Below are 21,659 nucleotides of genomic sequence, written 5' to 3'. Positions count from 1 at the left end.
ATCTGTTCCCTCTAGTTTTGCACTCTGTGACCTCGGGGAAAATACAATGATCACCCATCTTATCTACACCCTTCATGTTTATAATGGGAAATATACAACCGATGGTTTATTGTACAAAATGGTAAGAATTTACCATTCACATCCATTTTAAGCAAGTCTCAAAGTGAATTTCGCATTTCTCACAAATATTTTAAATATCCATCCACAGCAACATGTACTCAGTGGGAAACACAAAGGAGAATGTATACCGAAACTGCTTCAGAAATTGGCTTCACTGGTGTCAATCACATGAATGTAAGTTGATGCAATTGAGGAAACATGACTCAACCTATCTTTCCTTTTTTGAAATCAAATAAAGCTTAGAAAAATGCAAACAATAAGTGAATATCAGGCTTTAAAATTTAATATATTGAACTTAAATAAAATCCAAACATTTTGGAAGTATTCAGAGAAGGCACCTCCAGAGAAAGGTGGTGAGTTAATGCTTAAGGTCATCAACCTGAAATGTTACTTCTGTACAGTATTTCGATACATGACTGATGAGTACTTTCAAAATAAATCATTTAAGAGTTCTAGCATCTGTGCTGCTTTCCTATTGGACAGAAGTATCACATTTGTACGAGTAAGCTTATACATAATGTCTTCTATTTATATGTCAGTGTGTGCTTTGGTCATGTTTTCTTATCTGAATAGCTTTCTGTGTAGCTGCAATACCTGAATTTAAACTGTCAGGGTATTACTAATGCCCGAATTCAGTGATGTCATAGTTGGTGGTTTTGGTTACTTTACTGATTCTGCCTCAAAAATAATTTGATAAGATTTTGTCAGGTTAACTGTTTCAATTAACCAAATGTCTGGTTTATTTCCATAAACAAACAAAGATGAACAAATCACAATTATAACACATCAATTTATTAAGTAGTAGTGGTACAGAAAACCTAAAACAAAGAAATATTTGCTTATCTAAAATATCCATTATGATTTACCACTGAAATGCAACTTATCATTCCTCTAAGTATTCTTCCTTGTGTGACGAAAAACCAAGTTATCAGAAGACTGATGCTGATGAGAGAGATAAGAGAGACAAAGGGAGAAGCGTTCAAAATGTTAATGAGAGAGGAGAGAGATTAACGAAAAGAGACACCACGAGATCACGAGATAACGAGACCCTGGAAGTGCAGTGTGCCCCCACAAGTTGGTGGGAGTTTGGTAGTCTGGTCACGGGACCGACCATAGACGCACAGGGTGAAAAGGTACGATCGGCGGGAACCTGGTGTGTGTGCCCGCCCTTGCCTGGGTGCCGGGTTCACCGTGGAAGAACGATCGTATCCGGAACGGAGGGGGTCACAGTCGGTGACCTCAGAAGACATTAAAAGGTCTCGCCCGAAAGCTAACTGCCAGGAACTTCAAAGGTCTGTTTGAATCGAAATTTGCATTCGCTCTCTCCCTCTCTCCAACGGCACAACAGCGATTACTGCGAACTGTACTAAGCTGAACTGAACTCTGCGTCACTTGAGACTGATCATTTTACCCCTAGACTGCGATAGAGCTTGGTTGATTCCTATTATCCTAGTTCTGTGTACTTGAGTGTTTTATCATTGCTAACCTGTTGCATTTATATCCTTACGATTAGAGTACTGTGTTACTTATTTCTTTAATAAAACTTTCTTAGTTCCAGTAATCCAGACTCCAACTAAGTGGTTCATTTCTGTTGGTTTGGAAACCCAGTTACGGGGTACGTAACACTTGATTTTTAAAGCTAGGATTCATACCTGTTTCCACTGTACTCAAGGCCTCCAACCTGCTTGCTGGCCTGTAGCAGATCCAGTATCCCGGCAGAACTACCTGTTTCAGTCGTTTTTTCAGTATTGGGATCTGGTTTTGCCTCAGTATCAATATGAAGTGAATCTTCATCAGTTGAGTTGTCGTCCTGCAGGTGAACCCACAAATGAAAATACTAGAATAAAAAAAAATTGCCAATAAAGGCAGTGGTAGTGGTTGGCATTAAGGGATTGCAATAAATGTTTGCTTTGCCCATGACTCTCAAATACGTAAATATTTGTTTCTTGAAAGTGCCAACCAAAGAACTGAATTGAACTGACTTTCTTACTTACATCCTTTATATACATGAGTAAAAATATTAATGTTAAAGGCGTATATCAAGAAATAAAAGAATGAATAATCTTATTCCATGCCATTGATAGCTTTCAATTTAATGCAGTTAACTGTTGCTCTGAGTTTTACAATTTTGTGTGTTAGAAAGACTCACAAATCAACTATGCTCCCTGTTGCTTCCCCAAGACAAAATTGCTGTACTTGAAAGAGTATAGCCAAAAAAGCTTGTCTATTTCTTCAGGAGATGACAGACACATTTTACGTGATCAGAATCACTTGTAATTCTATTCTCGTCAGCAAAGATTTAGATGACGATGACTGAACAATGCTACAATGAGTATGTGCCAATGTACCTGGTTAGAACTGTGCTGAACCAAAGGTTCCTTCATTTCAACAACTCCAACACTCTCTTTGGTCTTTGTTAAAACTGCAAAAGAGAACAAAATGTATAATCAGTCTTGTGTGTCAGAAAGCACCTTATTGACCACCAGTTGCATTCCTCTCATTTCACATCCTCCCAATTCATTGAGGTCAGCACAATTCCAATCTCATTTGCTTTCCATTACAAAGATTACATTTTTGCCACACAGAGCATTTTCATACCTGTCCCTGTACAAGCACTGCTAAACAATTATAAATACCACTGAGGTATCCAGGTTCAACTATGCCAATGCTTTGCTCGCCAATCTACCACAAACTATAAAGAGAGTAGCTTACATTTCAGTTTGTGCAAATATTACAGGCTATAAAATGCATCTTACATGACAAGTTTCTTTTAGGAGTAGTCTTCTTTCTTCTTATTGGAAACTCATCAATCTGTAGTTCACCATCATCTGAAACATATTCGTATTCATCTCTCACTGGTTTGGGTTTGTCTTCTTTAATATTTTGCAGACAGCCAAACACATTATCTGATTTCACAGATTTTGGCTGTGTTTTCACTCCTTTACAACTGTTGAAGCAAAATTATTAAGAATAAAAACAAAGAATTCACATATTGTCAAAGGAGCCAAGTAAATTTGGTTGTGTTACTGTAAAATCAATCATTCAACAGAATGTTATTTTATAAAGATATATAACGAGGACTACATTGGACAAGTATGATGATTGTGACACATGAATAACGCTTATCTACAGAATTCAATGTAGGTAGGGTAACAAATTTGTGCTGAATGTTCACTTACATAAATGCTGTTTGCAGCTTAACACTAACTGCTATTTATTAGCTATTCAAGACAGAAAGAAAAGAAATTGTGGTCTGCTGAAGGGATGTGTTGTTTTACTATACCATCTGTAGGCCATAATGAGCAGAAAATAAAATGTCCCAAGTTCCCTCATTATGCCTCTCGTCTTCCTTACCTTTGACTGGGGTCTCTCTCTACCCTTGCTGCAGTTGCAATTGTCCTCTCATCAGCATCAACCCCGCTTTGATCTTTACCTTCTAACATCAGCAAAATCAGACCTCCTGACCTCCAATAACAAGATTCTTCCTTCTAATAAAATACAACCCCTCATCAAGCTTCAATCTGTAGAATATCAAAAAAAATTGAAAGTGAAGCAGGAAGTGGCCTTCTCGTTGCTCATGCCTGCTGTACCAGTCAATAAAATCATACCCATGTTCCTTCACTAACCCCATATTCCTTGATTCCACTAATATCTAAAAGTACTTTGCCCTCTGTATTGAATATGCTCAGCAAAAAGGTGACCTCTGATAAAGAGCAGCCCACCTCAGGGCAATATCAACTCTGCATCTACCCTAAACACAAGAGACTCTGCAGATAATGGAAATCCAGAGCAACACACACAAAATGCTAGAGGAACTCAGCAAGTCAGGCGTCAATGGAAATGAACAAACAGTCAACGTTTCAGCCCAAGACCCTTCTTCAGGACTGAAAAATAAGGGGAAAGATGTCAGAATATAAAGTGGAGGGAAGGGAAGAAGGACAAGCTAAAAGCTGGGCGGGAGAGGAGGGATGAAGTAGGAAGCTAGAAGGTTATGTGGAAATGGCAAAGGGCTGGAGAAGAAGGAGTCAGATAGCAGAAGACAGTGGACCATGAGAGAAAGGGAAGGAAGAGGGGCACCAAGTGCAGTTGATAGGCAGGTGCAGAGAAGGGGTAAGGCCAGAAACAGAAGGAGAGGGAAGAAAATTACTGAAAGTTAGAGAAATTGATGTTCATGCCATCAGGTTGAATGCTACCTAGGTGGAATATGAGGTGTTATTTCTCCACCCTGTCAAACTTCATAAGAATCGTGTATAGTTTTATGAGATTGATCCTTATATTGAAAGTCTCTGCATAATTTCTCCTCTTATGACATGCCACCAATCGAGGAATCAATCTCATGAACCATCACTGCTCTTAGTCTATTAAAAATGCAATTTATGTGGGCAGGGGGACCAAACTTCAGCTCCTGTCTGGTAAGGTCAAGGAACTAGAGCTGGAGATAGATGTACTTAGGATCATCCAGGAAGCTGAAAGGCTCATTGATTACACTTTTACCAAAGTGGTCACACCCAGAGTGAGGGCTTCAGATAGTAGCTGAAGTAAAGTACACCTTGTATCTAAAGGACAGCAGGTAGGCAGAGGAATGGGTCGACTCCGTAAAAAAAAAATCAAATCCTTAGAAAGAGGTGACACAGGATCAAAAGAGTGTAGACTCCTAGTGTGTAGAGTTAAGGGCTAAAAGGCCATGTTGGGAGTTATATATAGGCCTATGAACAGTAGCCAGGAGGTGGGATATAAATTACAACAGGAGATTAAAAAAGCATGTAATAAAGGGCAATGTTACAATAGTCATATACAGATAGATTGGAGAAATTCCCACAAGAGGGAATTTGTAGAATGCCTACAAGGTGGCTTTTTAGAGCAGCCTGTGGTTGAGCCCACTAGGGGAAAGGCAATTTTGGACTGGGTGTTGTGTAATGAACCAGATTTGATTAGGAAGCTTAAGGTAAAGGAACCTTTTGAAGCAGGCAGTGATCATAATATGATAGAATTCACCTTGCAGCTTGAGAGGGTGAAATCGGATCTATCAGTATTACAGTGGAGTAAAGGGAATTATAGAGGCATGAGAGAGCAGCTGGCCAAAGTTGATTGAAAGGGGACACTATCAGGGATAACTGCAGAACAGCTATGGCTGGAGTTTCTGGGGGCAATTCAGAAGGCACAGGATAGTTAAATCCCAAAGATGAGGAGTTATTCTAAAGGAAGAATGAGGCAACCATGCCTGACAAGGGAAGTTAAAGGATTGGGATGTTTTTAAAAAACAGTGAAAAACCATAAAGAGAGAAAAAATGAAATAAGAATGTAAGGTAGCCAATAATATAAAAGAGGACACCAAAAGTTTTTTCAGAAATATAAAGAGTAGCGAGAATGAATATCGGACCACTGACAATTAAATAGTAGATAAATTTAACAAAATATTTTCTGTTAGTTTTCACTGTGGAAGACATTAGCAGTATGCCAGACATTCAAGAATGTCAGAGGGCAGAAGTGAGTGTAGTTGTTACTACTAAGGAGAAGGCGCTTGGAAAGCTGTAAGATCTGAAGGTAAATAAGTCACCTGGACCAGATGGACTGCACCTCAGGGTTTTGAAAAAGGTAGCTTAAAAGATTGTGGAGGAATTAATAATGATCTTTCAAGAATCATTAGGTTCTGGAATAGTTCCAGAGGACTAGAAAATTGCAAATGTCACTCCACTCTTTAAGAAGTAAGTGAGGCAGAAGATTGGAAATTATTAGCCAATTAGCCTGAATTTAGTGGTTGGGCAGATATTGGAGTCCATAATTAAGGATGAGGTTTTGGGGTACTTGGAGGCACATGATGAAGTAGGCCAAAATCAGAATGGTTTCTCTAAGGGGAAATCTTACCTGGCAAATCTGCTGGAACTCTTTGAGGAAATAATAGGTAGGATAGACAAAAGAGATATTGTTTATTTGGGTTTCCAGAAGGCTTTTGACAAGATGTCACACATGAGGCTGCTTAACAAGAGCCCATGGTATTACAGGAAAGAATCTAGCATAGAGAGAAAGCAACACACACAAAATGCTGGAGGAACTCAGCAGGCCAGGCAGCATCTATGGAAAAGAGCAAACGGTCAATGTTTCAGGCTGAGATCCTTCATCGATGAGTTCCTTTGGATTTCCATCTGCAGATTTCATGTTCTGAATGGATAGAAGATTGGCTGATTGGCAGGAGGCAGAGTCTGAATCAAGGGAGCCTATTTTGGTTGGCTGCCACTGACAGGGGTTGGTATTGGGGCCGCTTCTTTTCATTATATGTTAATGATATGGATGACAGAATTGATGGCTTTGTGGCTAAGTTCACAGACGATACAAAGGTAAATGGTGTTGAGCATGGAGTCTGCAGAAGGTCTTGCAGACTGGGGGAATGGGGAAAGAAGTGGCAAATGGAATATAGTGTACAGAAGTGTACGGTCATACATTTTGGTAGAAGGAATAAAGGAGGAGACTGTTTTCTAAATGGGGAGACAATTCAAAATCTATGGTGCAAAGGGACATGGGAGTCCTTGTGCAGTATTCCCTAAATGTCAACTTGCAGGTTGAGTCAGTGGTAAGGAAGGCAAATGCAATGTTATCATTTATTTCAAGAGAACTAGAATATAAGAGCAAGAAAGGATGCTGAGCCTTTATACGGTATTGGTCAGACCAAACTTGGGAGCAGTTTTGGGCCCCTTATCTAAGAAAAGATGTGCTGGCATTGGAGAGAGTGCAGAGGAGGTTCAGGCGAATGACTCCAGGAATGAAAGGGTTAACATATGAGGAGCATTTGATGGCTCTGGGCCTGTACTCACTGGAAATTAGAAGAATGAGAGGGGATCTCAACGAAACCTATCAAATATTGAAAGGCCTAGATAGAGTGGATGTGGAGAGGATGTTTCCTTTAGAGTTTAACACCAGAGGGCATAGCCTCAGAATAGAGGGACGTCCATTTAGAACAGAGATGAGGAAGGATTTCTTTAGCCAGAAGCTGATGAATCTGTGAAATGCATAGCCACAGATGGCTGTGGAGGTCAAGTAATTGAGTATATTTAAAGCAGAGGTTGATAGGTTCTTGATTAGTCAGAGTTACGGGGAGAAGGCAAGAGAATGGGATTGAGAGGGCTAATAAATCAGCCATAATGAAATGGCAGAGCAGGCTCGAAGTGCCAAGTAGCCTAATTCTGTCTTAAGGTCTTAACATTCATTTTTCATTTTTCAACTGTCATGTCTTTGCCCTGTCTCAGATCCCTCTGAAACCTTTCTGCATTATACTTGGAATCCATACTTCCATTAAGCATACTTGAACATATTTTACTTGATCCTCTTAACCAAATCACTGCTATAGATGCTAAACAACTGGGCTCTCTCCCAGTCACAACCTCGCAACCCAAAAATTATTTATGTATTTCTCTCTTCTAATTTCTACAGTTAAGCAATCCACAATACAAATCACTCCAATTGAACTTGCTCTAATGTTGTCTAATTTCCTGTATGGCAGCTTATCAAAGATATTTTGAAAGACCAAATCAGTTTGCCCACATCCATTCTGCTAGTTACAGTCACAAAAAAATCAGACATATTTGTTGAACATGATTTTTCCTTCATGAATTCATGCTGATTCTGCCCATTTCTTATTATTTTCTAAATATCCTGATACCACTTCCTTTATGATAGATTACTAACATAAGACTAACTAACCTGTCTTCCTTCTCCATCCTTTCTTACATAACAGAGCTGTATTTCTCAACTTTGCAGGCATCATTCTGGAGTCCATGGACTCTCTTATGACCTGATTTTGTATCTCATAAGTCCAAATACATATTCTACTTTCTATAATCTCCAACCTCCCCAGGACTTTCCTAATCTCCTGTGATTGTAACATCTCAGACTCTCATTTCATGATCACTCTACTCTCCTGACTTTTCCCCAAGAGTCCCTGTCTGCTATTTCAAGGCATTGATTATTGTTCCCAGCACTCTGATTTAGGAGTTTGACTCATCACTGGTTAGTAACCAAGAAGAAAAAAATTACATATTTTTGTCATTAGATCCAAAACAATTTCCATATTACTTTGTCAGGTTGCATCTGGACTACCACACTTCTCGTTAAAAAAAATAAGGCTAACATCTCAGGGAGCAAATAATCATCACACAGAACAACTTGCCACAAAAATTATGAGAAGAAATATACAACGTCACTACAAATAAGGAAAGAAAACTGCTCTCAGATTTGAGAATGTTAGTTAGAATTTACTATTGAATAATTAAAAATAATAATTCCTTAGACGTAGTAACGATTCGGGAACAGCTTCTTCCCCTCTGACACCCGATTTGTGACTGGAATGTGAACCCATGAACACTACCTCACTATTTTTTTTCTATTTTTGGACTACTTATTCAATTTAACACACACACACATATATATATATACACACACACATACATACACACACACACACACACACACACACACACACACACACACACACACACTTACTGTGAATCAGTTTTTCCCCTATATTATCACGTATTGCATTGTACTGCTGCCACAAATTTAACAAATCTCATGACATATGCTGGTGATATTAAACCTGATTCTGATTCCGAAATGAAATTAAAATTTGCTGCTGCATCCAATAGTTTAGATCACAAAATTGTGAAACATGAAACCCCTTTTACAGAATTCAGGCAGAAGTTCCATTCTATATATCAAACTTTATGCATCCTTTTACAGGTGAATGAATAAGGAAACTGTATGGCGTAGATTCTCTTGTATGCTAAAGCAGGAACAGATGTAGTTCGAGAGAAGAGACATAATTGAGAGATTTTTTTTTGCTGCAGTTGAATGGATTAACTAAAGCCCAAGAGGAGCTTTTATAATAATTAAGATTATGTAAAGCATTAACTTATTTTCATTATTCAACTGAATAATAATGAGAGAGAACAAGATTATCACAAAAAAAAAGAGACTGGAGTGGATAGGTGGTTTGGAATGTGAATCTCTCTATCATAAACTACTTTTAAATTTAAAGTTCAAAGTACAAAGAAAATTTATTAGCAAAATACATATAGGCCACTATGTACAACTCAGATTCATTTTCTTGAACAGTAAATACAAAGAAACACAATAGAATCAATGAAAAACTGCACAGAACAGAAACAAACAGCCAATGTGCAAAAGACAACAAATTGTGCAAATACAAAAAGGAGGTTGTGGAGGAGATGTTGTTGCTAATGCAAACTGACTGGGGTCTGCAAGTGAAGAAGTCGAGGATCCAGTTGCACAAGAGGTATTGAGGCCTAGGTCTTGGAGCTTACTGATTAGTGAGCTGTAGTCAATGAAGAGCATCATAATTTATGCACCTTCACTGTCCAACTATTCCAGAGCTGAGTGAACAGGCAATGAAATGGCATCTGCTGTTGACCTGTTGTGATGGCAGGCAAATTGGAGTGCATTCAAGTCGCTCCTCAGGCAGGACTTGATATACTTCTTCAACAAACTCTCAAAGTACTTCATCACAATGGAGGAAGTGCCACTGGATCATAGTCATTGAGTCAGGTAACTACATTCTTTTTGGGCACTGGTATAATTGAAGTCTACTTAAAGTAGGTCGGTACCTCAGACACCCGAAGCAAGAGGTCAAAGACATCAGTGAACACGCCAGCCGGTTGAAGGGCACAGGTGTCCAATACTTAGGAGGGGACCCGTCTGGGCCGGATGCTTTCTGTGGGTTCACCCTCCTGAAGGATGCTCTCACACTGGCCTCAGAAACTGAAATCACAGTCTTTTTGGGGGCTGTGGGAGTTCATGAAGGTGCATCCACGCTTTGAAGGTCAAAGCGAGCATAGAAAGCATTGAGCTCATCTGGGAGCAAATCCTCTTGTATTTTACTTGGTCGCCACACCTGAACACCACTGATCTGGCCCTCAGAAGATTGAGGATCTCTTGGTTCATCCAAGACTTCTGGTTGGGGAAGACTCTGAATGATTTTGTACTAAGGCTGAGATTTTAATATCTTTAATAGCAGGAGAGTTAATAATTCTAACAAACAAAACTTCTGCCTCCCCTGCCACTAGAAATCCATTCAGTTTATAAACCAAAGCCCATCAAAATTTTCAACACCTACATAAAATCTCCCTTTCAGTTTCCTTGCCTTAAGGAGAACTACATCTTTTTCTCCAGTTTCTCCACATCATAAAAACAGCCTTTAACTCCCGACAGGAATATTAAGGCCTTTGAGATGTTGCAAGAGAGATTAATTGGAAGAATGTGGAACTTAGAGTTCACTGCAATACTCCCAATGAATGTAAATTAGGGTCATAGGTATGATGAAACCATGGCAATTTTGGTTACTGTCAATTCATGTGCAACTGATGCCTAATGGCCTGGTGTACTAATTTTAAGATTCAGGTGCTGCTGGGTCCTCTTCTCTAAAGACTGGACTCAGGAAGACAGCAATTGGTCCAAATAGGTCAATGGTCATAATGGAGTATCTTGGATCAAGTACCTACCTTCACCAATTTTTGACATGCTTTTGCAATTCAGCATTCTTTTTATTTTAGCTAGTATTGGTGAGGATGGTAGAGAAAAGCTCAGGATGGTGCTTGCCTGGTGGTGGGGGTGGGGGGTGGGGGAGAGGGATAAGATCAGTGTGAGGTTATGGGGCTGGGAATTTACGCCCAGGATTTGGGGTGGAGGGGGTGGCCAAGTGACACTGGGATCAGGAAGACCAGCATGGTACCCAAGGGAGAACAGAAGCAGGACTGGCATGAAGAATTACTAGGTGGAGAATGGGGAACAGAAGCTAGGGTGAATAAGTACATAAGAGGTGAAATGGGGGTCACAGATCAGGGGATCACTGGTATTTTAAACGTCAGTTTTTGGGAGAGTGAAAGGTGACGCTTTTGGGATTGTAGACGGGGAGCGGTTCTCTCAGCAGTAGCCCTGGACCTGTACTAGGGTGGGCTTCCCAAAAAAGCAAGGTCTCAATTTCCCCTCAACGTTCTAAAATCAATGATGTTGTGACTGACCTCTCTGATATAGAAGTCCTGTTGAAGTCATAACCCAGTCAAATTTCTCCTGGAGCCCTGCTCTTATCTCCAATTTAATATATCAGGAAACAAAGCTGGCATCTTCCTCCTGTTTGCATCTTGAATACATGGGTGGGCTAAGATTGCATTCTCCCCGAAGGTTTCCAAACACAAATAACTAGCAAATAAATTCACTTTCAATGGCAGAACACACAAAAAAATTCAGGGTTATATCGCTCAATTTCTAAGCATACAATTTTTATTACAGAGTTATTGCCAAGTTTTTGGTTAAAAATATGCACTCTTATTAGCATGGTAGCTTTTAGAAAGTACAAAAATATCAATGTTGAGTTGTATTTAAACCTCTGAATAAAGTTAGTTTTTGTGTTGCATATGCAATGCTCTGGTTAAGATTTCTCCTGCTATACTGTGAGCTGTTTTATTTTTTTGCAGTTTTCTGTAAAAGCAGTGTATCCTGCTGGTGAGAGTGCTTTGATTTTGGCTAAAGGTAAGGAACCACGTTGTCCAACTTAGGAATGTTATGTCGGCCAATCAGGTTGGTGGGATGGAGAAAAGGTTCTAGGGAGAGCTGGGTGGAGAGATATTTCTGACAGGTAGTAGTCAGGTTCGTGGTACATTTGATGAGAGATGCAGAGAGGAGAGAATAGGGGAAGATGCCTGGAGGATCTGATCCAAAGGGAAGACCTTAATGCAAGGAATTCTTCACGAGATGAAAGAATCCAAGAAGGGAAGTTCTACCTGTGATTGGTGAGGAAAATTCAGTACTATGAGTAAAGTGGTACTACAGAAATGAGCTCCAACGTTTATGTGCGCATTTAGACTGGTTTAGCGGTAATGAGCCCTTTTATTTATTTTGCTTTTCTTTTTCCTATTAACTGCTTGATTCAGCTGAAGTTGGTAAATATACTTCCTTTATAATTTGATGCCGTATACAATCTGTAATTTCTTAGCAACTGATAATTGTGTATGGGCAGTATTTACACAGCATTCATTCAAATCGAGGTTCCTTTAATCAGAATTCCCAACATTGAACCCCAAATCATACCAGCCCTTGATATACATTGTTTAGAATGTTGGCCTGCTCACCGCTGAGTCACGTGGCTGTTAGCAGAGCTAGCTGGCGACCCGAGCTGACGTACGAGCTCTGGTGAGAGGATTACATATATACTCATTGTGCTGCTAAGACCTTCAATGAAGTTTTAAATTCCTTGGATAAATCAAATTCAAAGGAGTAAACTTACAATGTATTACTTTAATCACAAACCTGAGCAATTTTTTATTGGTGAAGACCAATTTGAGTTTGCTGTTGTCTTTATTTCCCATCAAAAATGATTTTTCTGATTTTGTATCTTCCATTTTTAGCAGAGAATCTGGTTTACTGTTCTAGGAAATAATGAAAGTGCAGCTGTGAGTCTTTTTTTTCAAACAAACATCATGTTACCTAGGGATAAACTCAGTTTAATATATTATTGTTGTTGTGTTATTTTCCAACCCAGCATGAAATATTTAACAACAAATGAACACCATTAACTATTGCTCAAAAAGAGCCCACCTACTTCTGAATTACTTCAGGATTCTAGATCCTACGCCAGAACTTATAGTCATAATTCGGGTTGATTCTTCAAAACACAACTATGGAGGAGTTCCATACTTAGAAAGATGCAAAGATACAAGTTCAATTTCACAATGCACATCTGTATCTTTTAGCACTATGCAAATGACTTATGGAATAAAATCAATTCCTGTAATTGTACAGTATCCTTAAAACATCATAAGACTTTCAATCAAGCACAATGGTGACACACCTACACATCAAGCACATACAGCACAGATGAATGATGTCAATCCATACGAGACCCTAATTAACAGATCCACAGCGAAGTTCACTCATGGATATGTGACGAAATCCCACTGTGAATATCAGGGATATCTGCCTTAATGTCAGGGATTCCCTATGCATCTGCTTTGTTTATAAAAAGGTCATTAATTTCTAAAGATCCATTGAGGATAGAGCTGGAAGGGAGCTCTCTTCATGGCACAGAGCTGAAGATACAAGGCCAGAGTTGTATCATGAGCATGGTAACATGGCAGCCTTTTATTGTTGTAGTTATAGTTTGACTGTGCTTCCAGCACAATCAGGAACCACAAGAGATGGGCTAAAGGCAAAACCATGTGGCAAGGCCCTGGAAGATGGAGGTGGCCAAAAGAGCCTATCGCCAACAATTTTGCAGGAGTCTTCAACTCAATATGCCAGGAAACAGAGCAGGCATCTTGGACAAATGGACTTGTCAGGCTGGCATTTTCCTCCTAATATTTGGAGAGTGACAGATTGCAAACACCTGAACTTCTACAAAGTGTAACCATGTCAAACACCTTACTAAGATCCATATTCATCATATAAACAGCTCTACCTTCCTCAATTTGTTTTGATACCTCCTCAAAAAGATCAATGAGGATTGTGAGGCCCTTCACAAAGCCATATTGACAATCCCCATTGTCACCCTTTTGAAGCAGGTGGGAACCTACAACTGCAGCAGTGAGAGATTGAAGATGTTCTTAACACTCCCGCTAGTTGGTTGGCACAGGATTTCAGTGCCCTACCAGGAACACCATCTGGGTCTGTTGCCTGGTGAGGGTTCATCCTCTTGAAAGATGTTCTGACATCAGCCTCCGAGATACAGATCAGAAGATCACCAGATGCAGCAGGGATTCGCACAGGTGTAGTTTTATTCAGACAATGGTTCTCCAAATACTCAGAATTTCTGTCACTAAGGATAATCTCTATTAGTTTGCCTACCACTGACTTAAGTCTCATTGGTCTATAATTCCCAGGATCGTTCCCATTACCAGCCATCTCTTCCCTCACTTCCTTAGTAGACTGAGGTACAGTATATCCTGTCCAGCCCAGAGGACTTATTGGTCTTAATGTTTTTAGAAGCTCCAATATTGCCCCTTTCTTATCCTTGACATACTCCAGCACATTAGTCCATTCTACACTGATCTCACATTCATCATAGTCCCTCCCCTTGGTGAGCATGAAGCTATGTACTCTTTAAGGACCTCCGCCCTACATCCTCCGCCTCCAAATATTTACAAAAGTCGATTGTAACACATTAAGAAGCAATAAAACAAGTCATATTTTGCATTTTTGTATGACCAATCTACCTTGTATTTCCACTTCACTTCAGCTTTGCTTTTGTTTTGCTCTTGTATTCCAAACTTCAGTTCATTGTTTTGATTATTTGCACTTTCTTGATCAGCCACACTTAACACATTCTTTGAAGCCTAAGAAATAAGAATCATATTTTTACATGCTATAAAATGAGGAAAGAACTAGAATATTAAAACAATTGTACAATAAGCTACCATTCTGCATTTAGTGGTTTTGATGAAGTCTAAACATTCCTCAACGTTTTAGAAACTACTTCTTCCACTCCGCCATCAGATTTTGAATGGTCCATAGACACTATTTCACTATTCATCGTTTGTACTGTTTATTTATTTTTTATTGCAACTTAGTAATAATCTTATCATGATATCAACAATATGGATGATGATAATGTAGTAAACTTGATCAGCAAATTTGCAGATGACACCAAGATTGGGGGTGTAGTGGACAGTGAGGAAGTCTATCAAAGCTTGCTGAAGGATCTGAACCAGCAGGTGGAATTTAATGTAGTTGAGTATGAGTTGTTGCCCTTTGGAAGTAATAACCAGGTAGGACTTAAACAGTGTTTGGCAGGGCACTGAGGAGTGCGGTAGAACACAGGGATCTGGGTATACAGATCCATAATTCCTTGAAAGTGGCGTCACAGGTAAATAGGGTCATAAAGACAGCTTTTGACACATTTGACTTCACAAATCAATTTAATATGTACAGGAGTTGGACTGCTATGTTGAAGTTGTATACAACTTTGGTGAAGCCTAATTTGGAGTCTGGTCACCTACCTACAGGAGTTCTGAAAGAGATTGTGAATGCATTAGTAATGATCTTTCATGACTCACTAGATTCTAGAACGGTTCTAGAAGACTGGAACATTGCAAATATCACTCTACAATTCAGGAAGGGAGAGAGACAGAAGAAAGAAAGCTATAGGCCAGTTAGTCCAACATCAGTGGGTGGGAAGATGTTGGAGTCAATTATTAAGGATGACATCTCAGGGTACTTGGAGGCACATGATGAAATATGCAAAAATGCAAAATATGACTTGTTTTATTGCTTCTTCTTAATGTGTCAGCTTGGTTTCGTTAAGGAAAATCTTGCCTGACAAATCTGTTGGAATTCTTTGAAGAAGTAACAAGCAGGATGGACAAAGGAAAATCGGTAGATGTGTACTTGAATTTTCAGAAGGCCTTTAACAAGATGCCAGACGAGGCTACTCAAGAAGCTATGAGCCCATGGTATTACAGGAAAGATTCTAGCATGGATAAAACAGTGGCTTATTAGCAGGAAGCAAGGAGTGGGAAACAAAGGGAGCCTTTTCTGACTGGCTGCTGGTGACTAGTGATGTTCTATGGGGGTCTGTGTTGGGACCGATATTTTTTACATTATGTGACAATGATTTGGATGATGGAATTAATGGCTTTGTTGCAAAGTTTGTAGTTGATATGAAGGTAGGTGGAGAGCAGGAAGTTTTGAGGAAGCAGAGAGGCTACAGAAGGACTTAGAAAGATTAGGAGAATGGGCAAATAAAAGTCAGTAGGAATAGTGTCAGGAAGTATATGGTCATGCACTTCGGTAGAAGAAATGAAAGGGTTGACTATTTTCTAAATCGAGAGAAAATACAAAAAACAACTGAGGTGCAAAGGAACTCATCTCTGTTCTAAAAGAAATCTGCGGAATTCTTTGCCACAGGCCTAATTCTTCTCCTATGTTTTATGGTCTTATTAACAATACTGATATGGTACATGGTCCTCAGAATCTGGTCTAATTATTGTCCTATATAAATGAAGCATAACCTTCCTCCTTTTGTATTCACTTCCCTTAGAAATCAACGGTAAATTTCTGTCATTTCTAATGATTCCTGCACCTGCACACTAACCTTTTGCAAAAGGACAACCAGATGCCTCGCATCTCAGAGCTCTGCAATCTCTCACTATTTAGATAGTATGCCATTTTATTTCACATTTTCTCACATTACGCTCCATTTATCAGACATTCCTTACTCAGTTAACTCATCCATTTCAGTTTATTTCCTTCATTTAACCTGTTCCTTCTCATTGATTTCCTGATTAAATCCCTCTGCACACCCAAGGTAACACACACAAAATGCTGGAGGAACTCAGCATATCAGGCAGCATCCATGGAAAGGAATAAACAATTGACATTTCAGACCGAGACCCTTCATCAGGACTAGACACCTACTGCCCAAACCAGCCCATCCGACCCATGCCTGTCTGATCTGACCTTTGCCTATTAATTCCCATTCCACCACTTCTGATTACTGCTACACAACTATAATACCTGCCCCTCAATTACCAGGCAGTAAATAATGCCCCTTGACTGGAAAGCCTACCCCTCTTAATTGCCAACAAGCTTCATCTCACCCATCTAATCCTATACCCACAAACCCTGTGGTATTCAAAACCCACCCCAACCCCTCAACCCGTCAACTAGCACTAATCCACTATTCCAATCCCTAACCATTCCCTGGGACCACTCTGGTGATCCTCTAGATCCAGAGTGTATTAACCAATTCGTCTCAGCAGAGAGCACAACAGGAGGTTCTCAAGAGAGGTAAAAGTAATTTGAATTTCACAAAAGTAGATCGATGAACAGAATCATTGTGGTCCTGCTTACTGATGGCACTTTAGAGGTGCATGAGTTCCCAAGATGCAGAAGCAATATTTACAAAGGAAGAACACAGAATCCGTGGAGAGGATGGAACGTGCATGGCAGGGCAGGGAAATAAACTGATGAAAGCAAATAAGAAGGATGAATGGGGCATAAATAGGCGATGAACACCAGGAAACAAACACTTTCCAGCTGATGTTCTACATGATAAAGTAAAGCATCACTCTAAACTATGCTACACAAAAATGCAGCATTTATTTCTGCTTATACAATTGCATTAAATAGTTATTTTTAAGTAATATCACACTTATGGGTGGCGGGGTGGCTATCAAAGGAGATGTAAGGCGCTCCTTCCCTCCGCTAGGCTGCAGATCACCCTTGGACAAGGTGTAGCTCTTGTTTAACCACTCCCCGCCCCACCCAACCAGGGTCACGTGAACCATAGGAGTATGTGGTGGATGGTCATACTGGCACCAGGCAGACGCTCTCTGAAGAGTATTGATAATGACTCGGGTCAGCCGTCTTGTAAAGACATGGTCCAGAAGGCGGCAAAGCCAAACCACTTCTGTTGAAAAGTTTGCCAAGAACAATCATGGTCATGGATAGAAAAAAGAATTTGAAGACCTTCAGAATAAAGACAGATGGAAAACCATGACTGTCCACATCACAGGAAATGTTGCATTTTGATGATGACAATCATATTTAATGTTAGAATTATACTTAAATATAATTTAGTAAAAACAACCTACCTTTCCCCCTTTCTTTGGCACTTCAGTTTTAATTAAGGCTTCCTTTGTATGTGCTTCAAGAATGTCAAGGTTTGGAACTACTGTGCTACTTTCTTTCTCTTTCTTTCCTTTTTTCTTTCCCCCTTCTTTGGACCGTGAAGCTTTTTTTCTTTCTGGCTTTTCAACTGGTATACCTGTCAGCACGGGTAGTATGACAGGTACAGTAGGGCTCTTGCCTGTACTGGTATCACTGACTTCACTTTCATTTGTTTTAATTGCATTCTGTGAAGACATGAAGATCAGAAAATGTAAGAGCCCTGGTTGAGAGTAATAAAGTGAATAGCTGCTCACTTCATCACAGGGGTGTATATATCTTTGCATTGCTGCTTAATAATATTTTTGGTACAGATGATCAGTTTATCCGTTTCTGTAACTGCTTTTGCCCTCCTTTACATGGGGGAATGAAGGTGACTTTCCAATCTGAGAAATATTTACCAAGCTGCAAGGCATTTTCAAATACTTCACTGTTGAACATCTGGCAAAATAAAAAAAGAGGGCTAGTATCTTCTCTTTTTTTTTGCTGTAAGTTTCAAACATGAATATACTTTTCCATAAAATATTGTAGTTGCCCCAGGTAAAATTCAATTATTCTTTTCCAACTTCATAAACTACAATATTCCAATAAAAACATCTAAAAGTTAACGTCAAAGTGAGAGAATTTGATATTTGTGAACCATTCATTTCACTTGTTAAAAATATGAAAAACATTAGTTAAAGCTACTTATTACTATCAACTACACTTCTATCGCCACTGGAGTAACATTCTAACTAAAATAGGGATTAATAATTCTAAAAAAGTTCAAAGTAAATTTATTTTCAAAGTACATATATGTCACTGTGGGTATTCATAGTAAATACAAGAAACACAATAGAATCGATGAAAGAACACCCCCGACAGGACGGACAAACAATCAATGTGCAAAAGACAACAGACTGTACAAATACAAAATGAAGAAAACAAAATAAATAATAATTATATTAAATAAATAAGCAATAAATATAGAGAACATGAGATGAAGAGTCCCAAAAAGTGAGTCCATAGGTTGTGGGAACAGCTCAGTGAGGGGCGAGTGAAGCAGAGTGAAGTTATCCCGTCTAGTTCAAGAACCTATTGGTTGAGGGGTAATAACTGTTCCTGACCTTGCTGGTGTTGGATCCTGAAGCTCGTGTACCTTCCTGATGGTAGCAGCAAGGAGAGAGCATTGCCTGGATGGTGGGGTTCCTTGATAAGGGATGCTGCTTTCCAGTGACAGCACCCCTTGGAGGTGTGCTCAGAGGTTGGGAGGGCTTTACCCATGCTGGATTAGGACATACCCACTACCTTTTGTAGGCTTTTCCATTCAAGGGCATTGGTGTTTCCATAACAGGCCATGATGCAACCAGGCAATATACTCTCCACCACATATCTATAGAGACTTATCAATATTTTAGGTGACACGCCAAATCTTCGCAAATCTCTAAGAAAGCAGAGGCTTTGTCATGCTTTCTTCATAATGGCATTTATGAAGAGGTGATGGACCCGGATGGATCCTCTGAAATGATAGCACTGAGAAATTTAAATTTGCCTGCCCTCTCCACCTCTGATTGCTCAATGAGGACTGGCTCATGGACCTCCAATTTCCTACTCCTGAAGTGAATAATCAGCTCCTTGGTCTTGCTGGCATAGAGTGAGAGGTGGTTGTTGTGGCACCACTCAGCTAGATCTTCAATCTCCCTTCTATATGTTGATTCAAAATACATTTATTATCAATGTACATATATGTCACCTGAGATTCATTCTCTTGCAGGCCTACTCAATAAATTCATAAGAGAATAATAATCATAATAGAATCAATGAAAGACCGCACCAACATGAACATTCAACCAGTGTGCAAAAGACAACAAGCTGCACAAATACAAAAAGAAAGTATATCAATAATAAATAAATAAACAATTAATATCAAGAATATGAGATGAAGAATTCTTGAAAGTGTGTCCTTAGGTCATGGAAACATTTCAATGATGGGGCAAATGAAGCGGATTTGTCATCACCTTTGATTCGTCCAATGAGAGTGTTATCATCAGCAAACTTAAATATGGCATTGGAGCTGTACTCAGTCTTAAGTATGAAGCAAGACTGTGAGAAGGGGACTAAGCACACAGCCTTGTGGTACACCTGTGCTGATGGAGATTGTGGAGGAGATGTTGTCGCTCTGAGCTGACTGAAGTCTGCAAGTGAGGAAATCATGGATTCTGTTGCACGAGTTGGTATTGAGGCCAAGGTCTTGAGCTTATTGAGTAATTCTGAGAAGATGATAGTACTGAATAGCAAGTTGTAGTCAACGAAGACAGCTTCATTGTCCTGATGTTCCAGAGTTGAGTGAAGAACCAATGAAATGGCATCTGCTATTGAGCTATTTTGCCAGTAGTCAGATTGGAGTGGATCCAAGTCACTTCTCAGCAGGAGTAGATGTGTTTCATCACCAACCCCTCTAAATACTTCATCACTGTGGATGTAAGTGCTACTGGACGATAGTCATTGAAGCAGGTTACCATATACTTGTTAGGCACCAGTATAATTGAGGCCTGCTTAAAGCAGGTGGGTACCTCTGACTGCCAAAGTGAGAGGATAAAGATATCAGTGAACACTCCAGCCAGTTGATCAGCATTGGTCTTTAGTACTCGGCCAGGTACCCTGTCTGGGTCGGATGCTTTTCATGGGTTCATCCTCATGAAGGAGTCTCTCATATCAGCCTCAGAGTCTGAAATCACAGGGTCACAGGGTGCTGTTGGAGTTCGCGAAGGTGCCTCCATGTTTTCATGTCAAAGTGAGCATAAAAGTAAATTAACTCATCTGGGAGGGAAGCCTTGTTGTCACATATGTTGTTTGGTTTCACTTTGTAGGGGGTGATAGCATTCAAGCCCTGCCACAGCTAGTGAGTCAAGTTTGGTCTGGAATTGCCACTTCACACGTGAGATGGCTTTCCAGAGATCGTATATGGACCTTTTGTATCTTACTTGCTTGCCTGACCTGAACACCAATGATCTGGCTCTCAGCAGCCCGCGGTTCTCATGGTTCAACCAGGGCTCCTGGTTGGGGAATGATTTTGTAGGGACACACAAACAGTCTACAACTGTTTTTATAAAGTCCATGACTACCACGGTGTATTGTTTCAGATCCTGAGCCTTTGAGCACGGCCCAGTCCACTGACTCAAAGCAATCCCGTAGCAACTACATCTTTATTGTCCTCATCTCTCAAGCCTCTCTTTAGCCTCTGATTGTATGCACTTAGGAGGAGAACAGCCAAGTGATCAGATTTCATTAAATGCAGTCTAAACATGGAATGGTAGGCATTCCTAATCGTAGTACAGCAGTGATCGAGTTTGTTGGGGCCCCTGGTGCTGCAGATGATACGTTGATGATAACTGGGCACACAAGCCTGATTGAAGACCCCAACAATGATTTCAAAGGCATGTGGGTAGGCTGCTTTTTGTTGCTACTCACACTACTTGAGTGCCTGCTTAACATCAGCGATTGGCGATATGTAAACTGCAGTCAGGAACACGAAGGAGAACTCTCTTGGTAAGTAGAGCAGTCGGCACTTAATCATTAGATGTTCCAGATTGGGGGAACAAGAGTGCAACAAGACCTCTGCATCCGACTACCACAAAGGGTTTATCATCCTAATCAGGAGCAGTAAGCTAATTAGAATGGTTATGTATTGTGTAGAGAAGAGATTTTCATGTAAAGCTACAGTACCACATAGAAAACATAAGTGGACTGTATGGTTGAAATGACATTTATTATAATACCATGCAAAATATAGTCTGAAAATACAGAGACATTTCATACACACTGTTAGAACATTTACCAAGGCTCCACCTACTTTTTTGCCAACTGAAATATCTCATCCCTGTACATTGTCATGT

At 39.8% G+C, this 21,659-nt stretch overlaps 1 protein-coding gene across 2 annotated transcripts in view; it reads right to left on the bottom strand.

Annotated features, from left to right (window-relative positions):
* Nucleotides 1-21,659, bottom strand: part of phf2 (PHD finger protein 2) — a 155,159-nt gene that overhangs the window by 23,184 nt on the left and 110,316 nt on the right. For both annotated transcript variants that reach the window (XR_010020456.1, XM_063068125.1), the window contains exons 12-17: nucleotides 17,712-17,972; nucleotides 14,334-14,453; nucleotides 12,433-12,551; nucleotides 2,877-3,067; nucleotides 2,469-2,542; nucleotides 1,773-1,930 (exon numbers count right to left, since the gene is read on the bottom strand). Coding sequence is in view for 1 of the 2 variants with exons in the window: in XM_063068125.1 (XP_062924195.1) it covers nucleotides 1,773-1,930; nucleotides 2,469-2,542; nucleotides 2,877-3,067; nucleotides 12,433-12,551; nucleotides 14,334-14,453; nucleotides 17,712-17,972 (923 nt within the window). In the remaining variant the exon portion in view is untranslated. The remainder of the gene's footprint in view (nucleotides 1-1,772; nucleotides 1,931-2,468; nucleotides 2,543-2,876; nucleotides 3,068-12,432; nucleotides 12,552-14,333; nucleotides 14,454-17,711; nucleotides 17,973-21,659) is intronic.

This window comes from Mobula hypostoma, chromosome 15 (genome assembly GCF_963921235.1).
Source record: "Mobula hypostoma chromosome 15, sMobHyp1.1, whole genome shotgun sequence".
Taxonomy (NCBI): domain Eukaryota; kingdom Metazoa; phylum Chordata; class Chondrichthyes; order Myliobatiformes; family Myliobatidae; genus Mobula; species Mobula hypostoma.
This window is presented reverse-complemented; position numbering and strand designations above follow the sequence as displayed.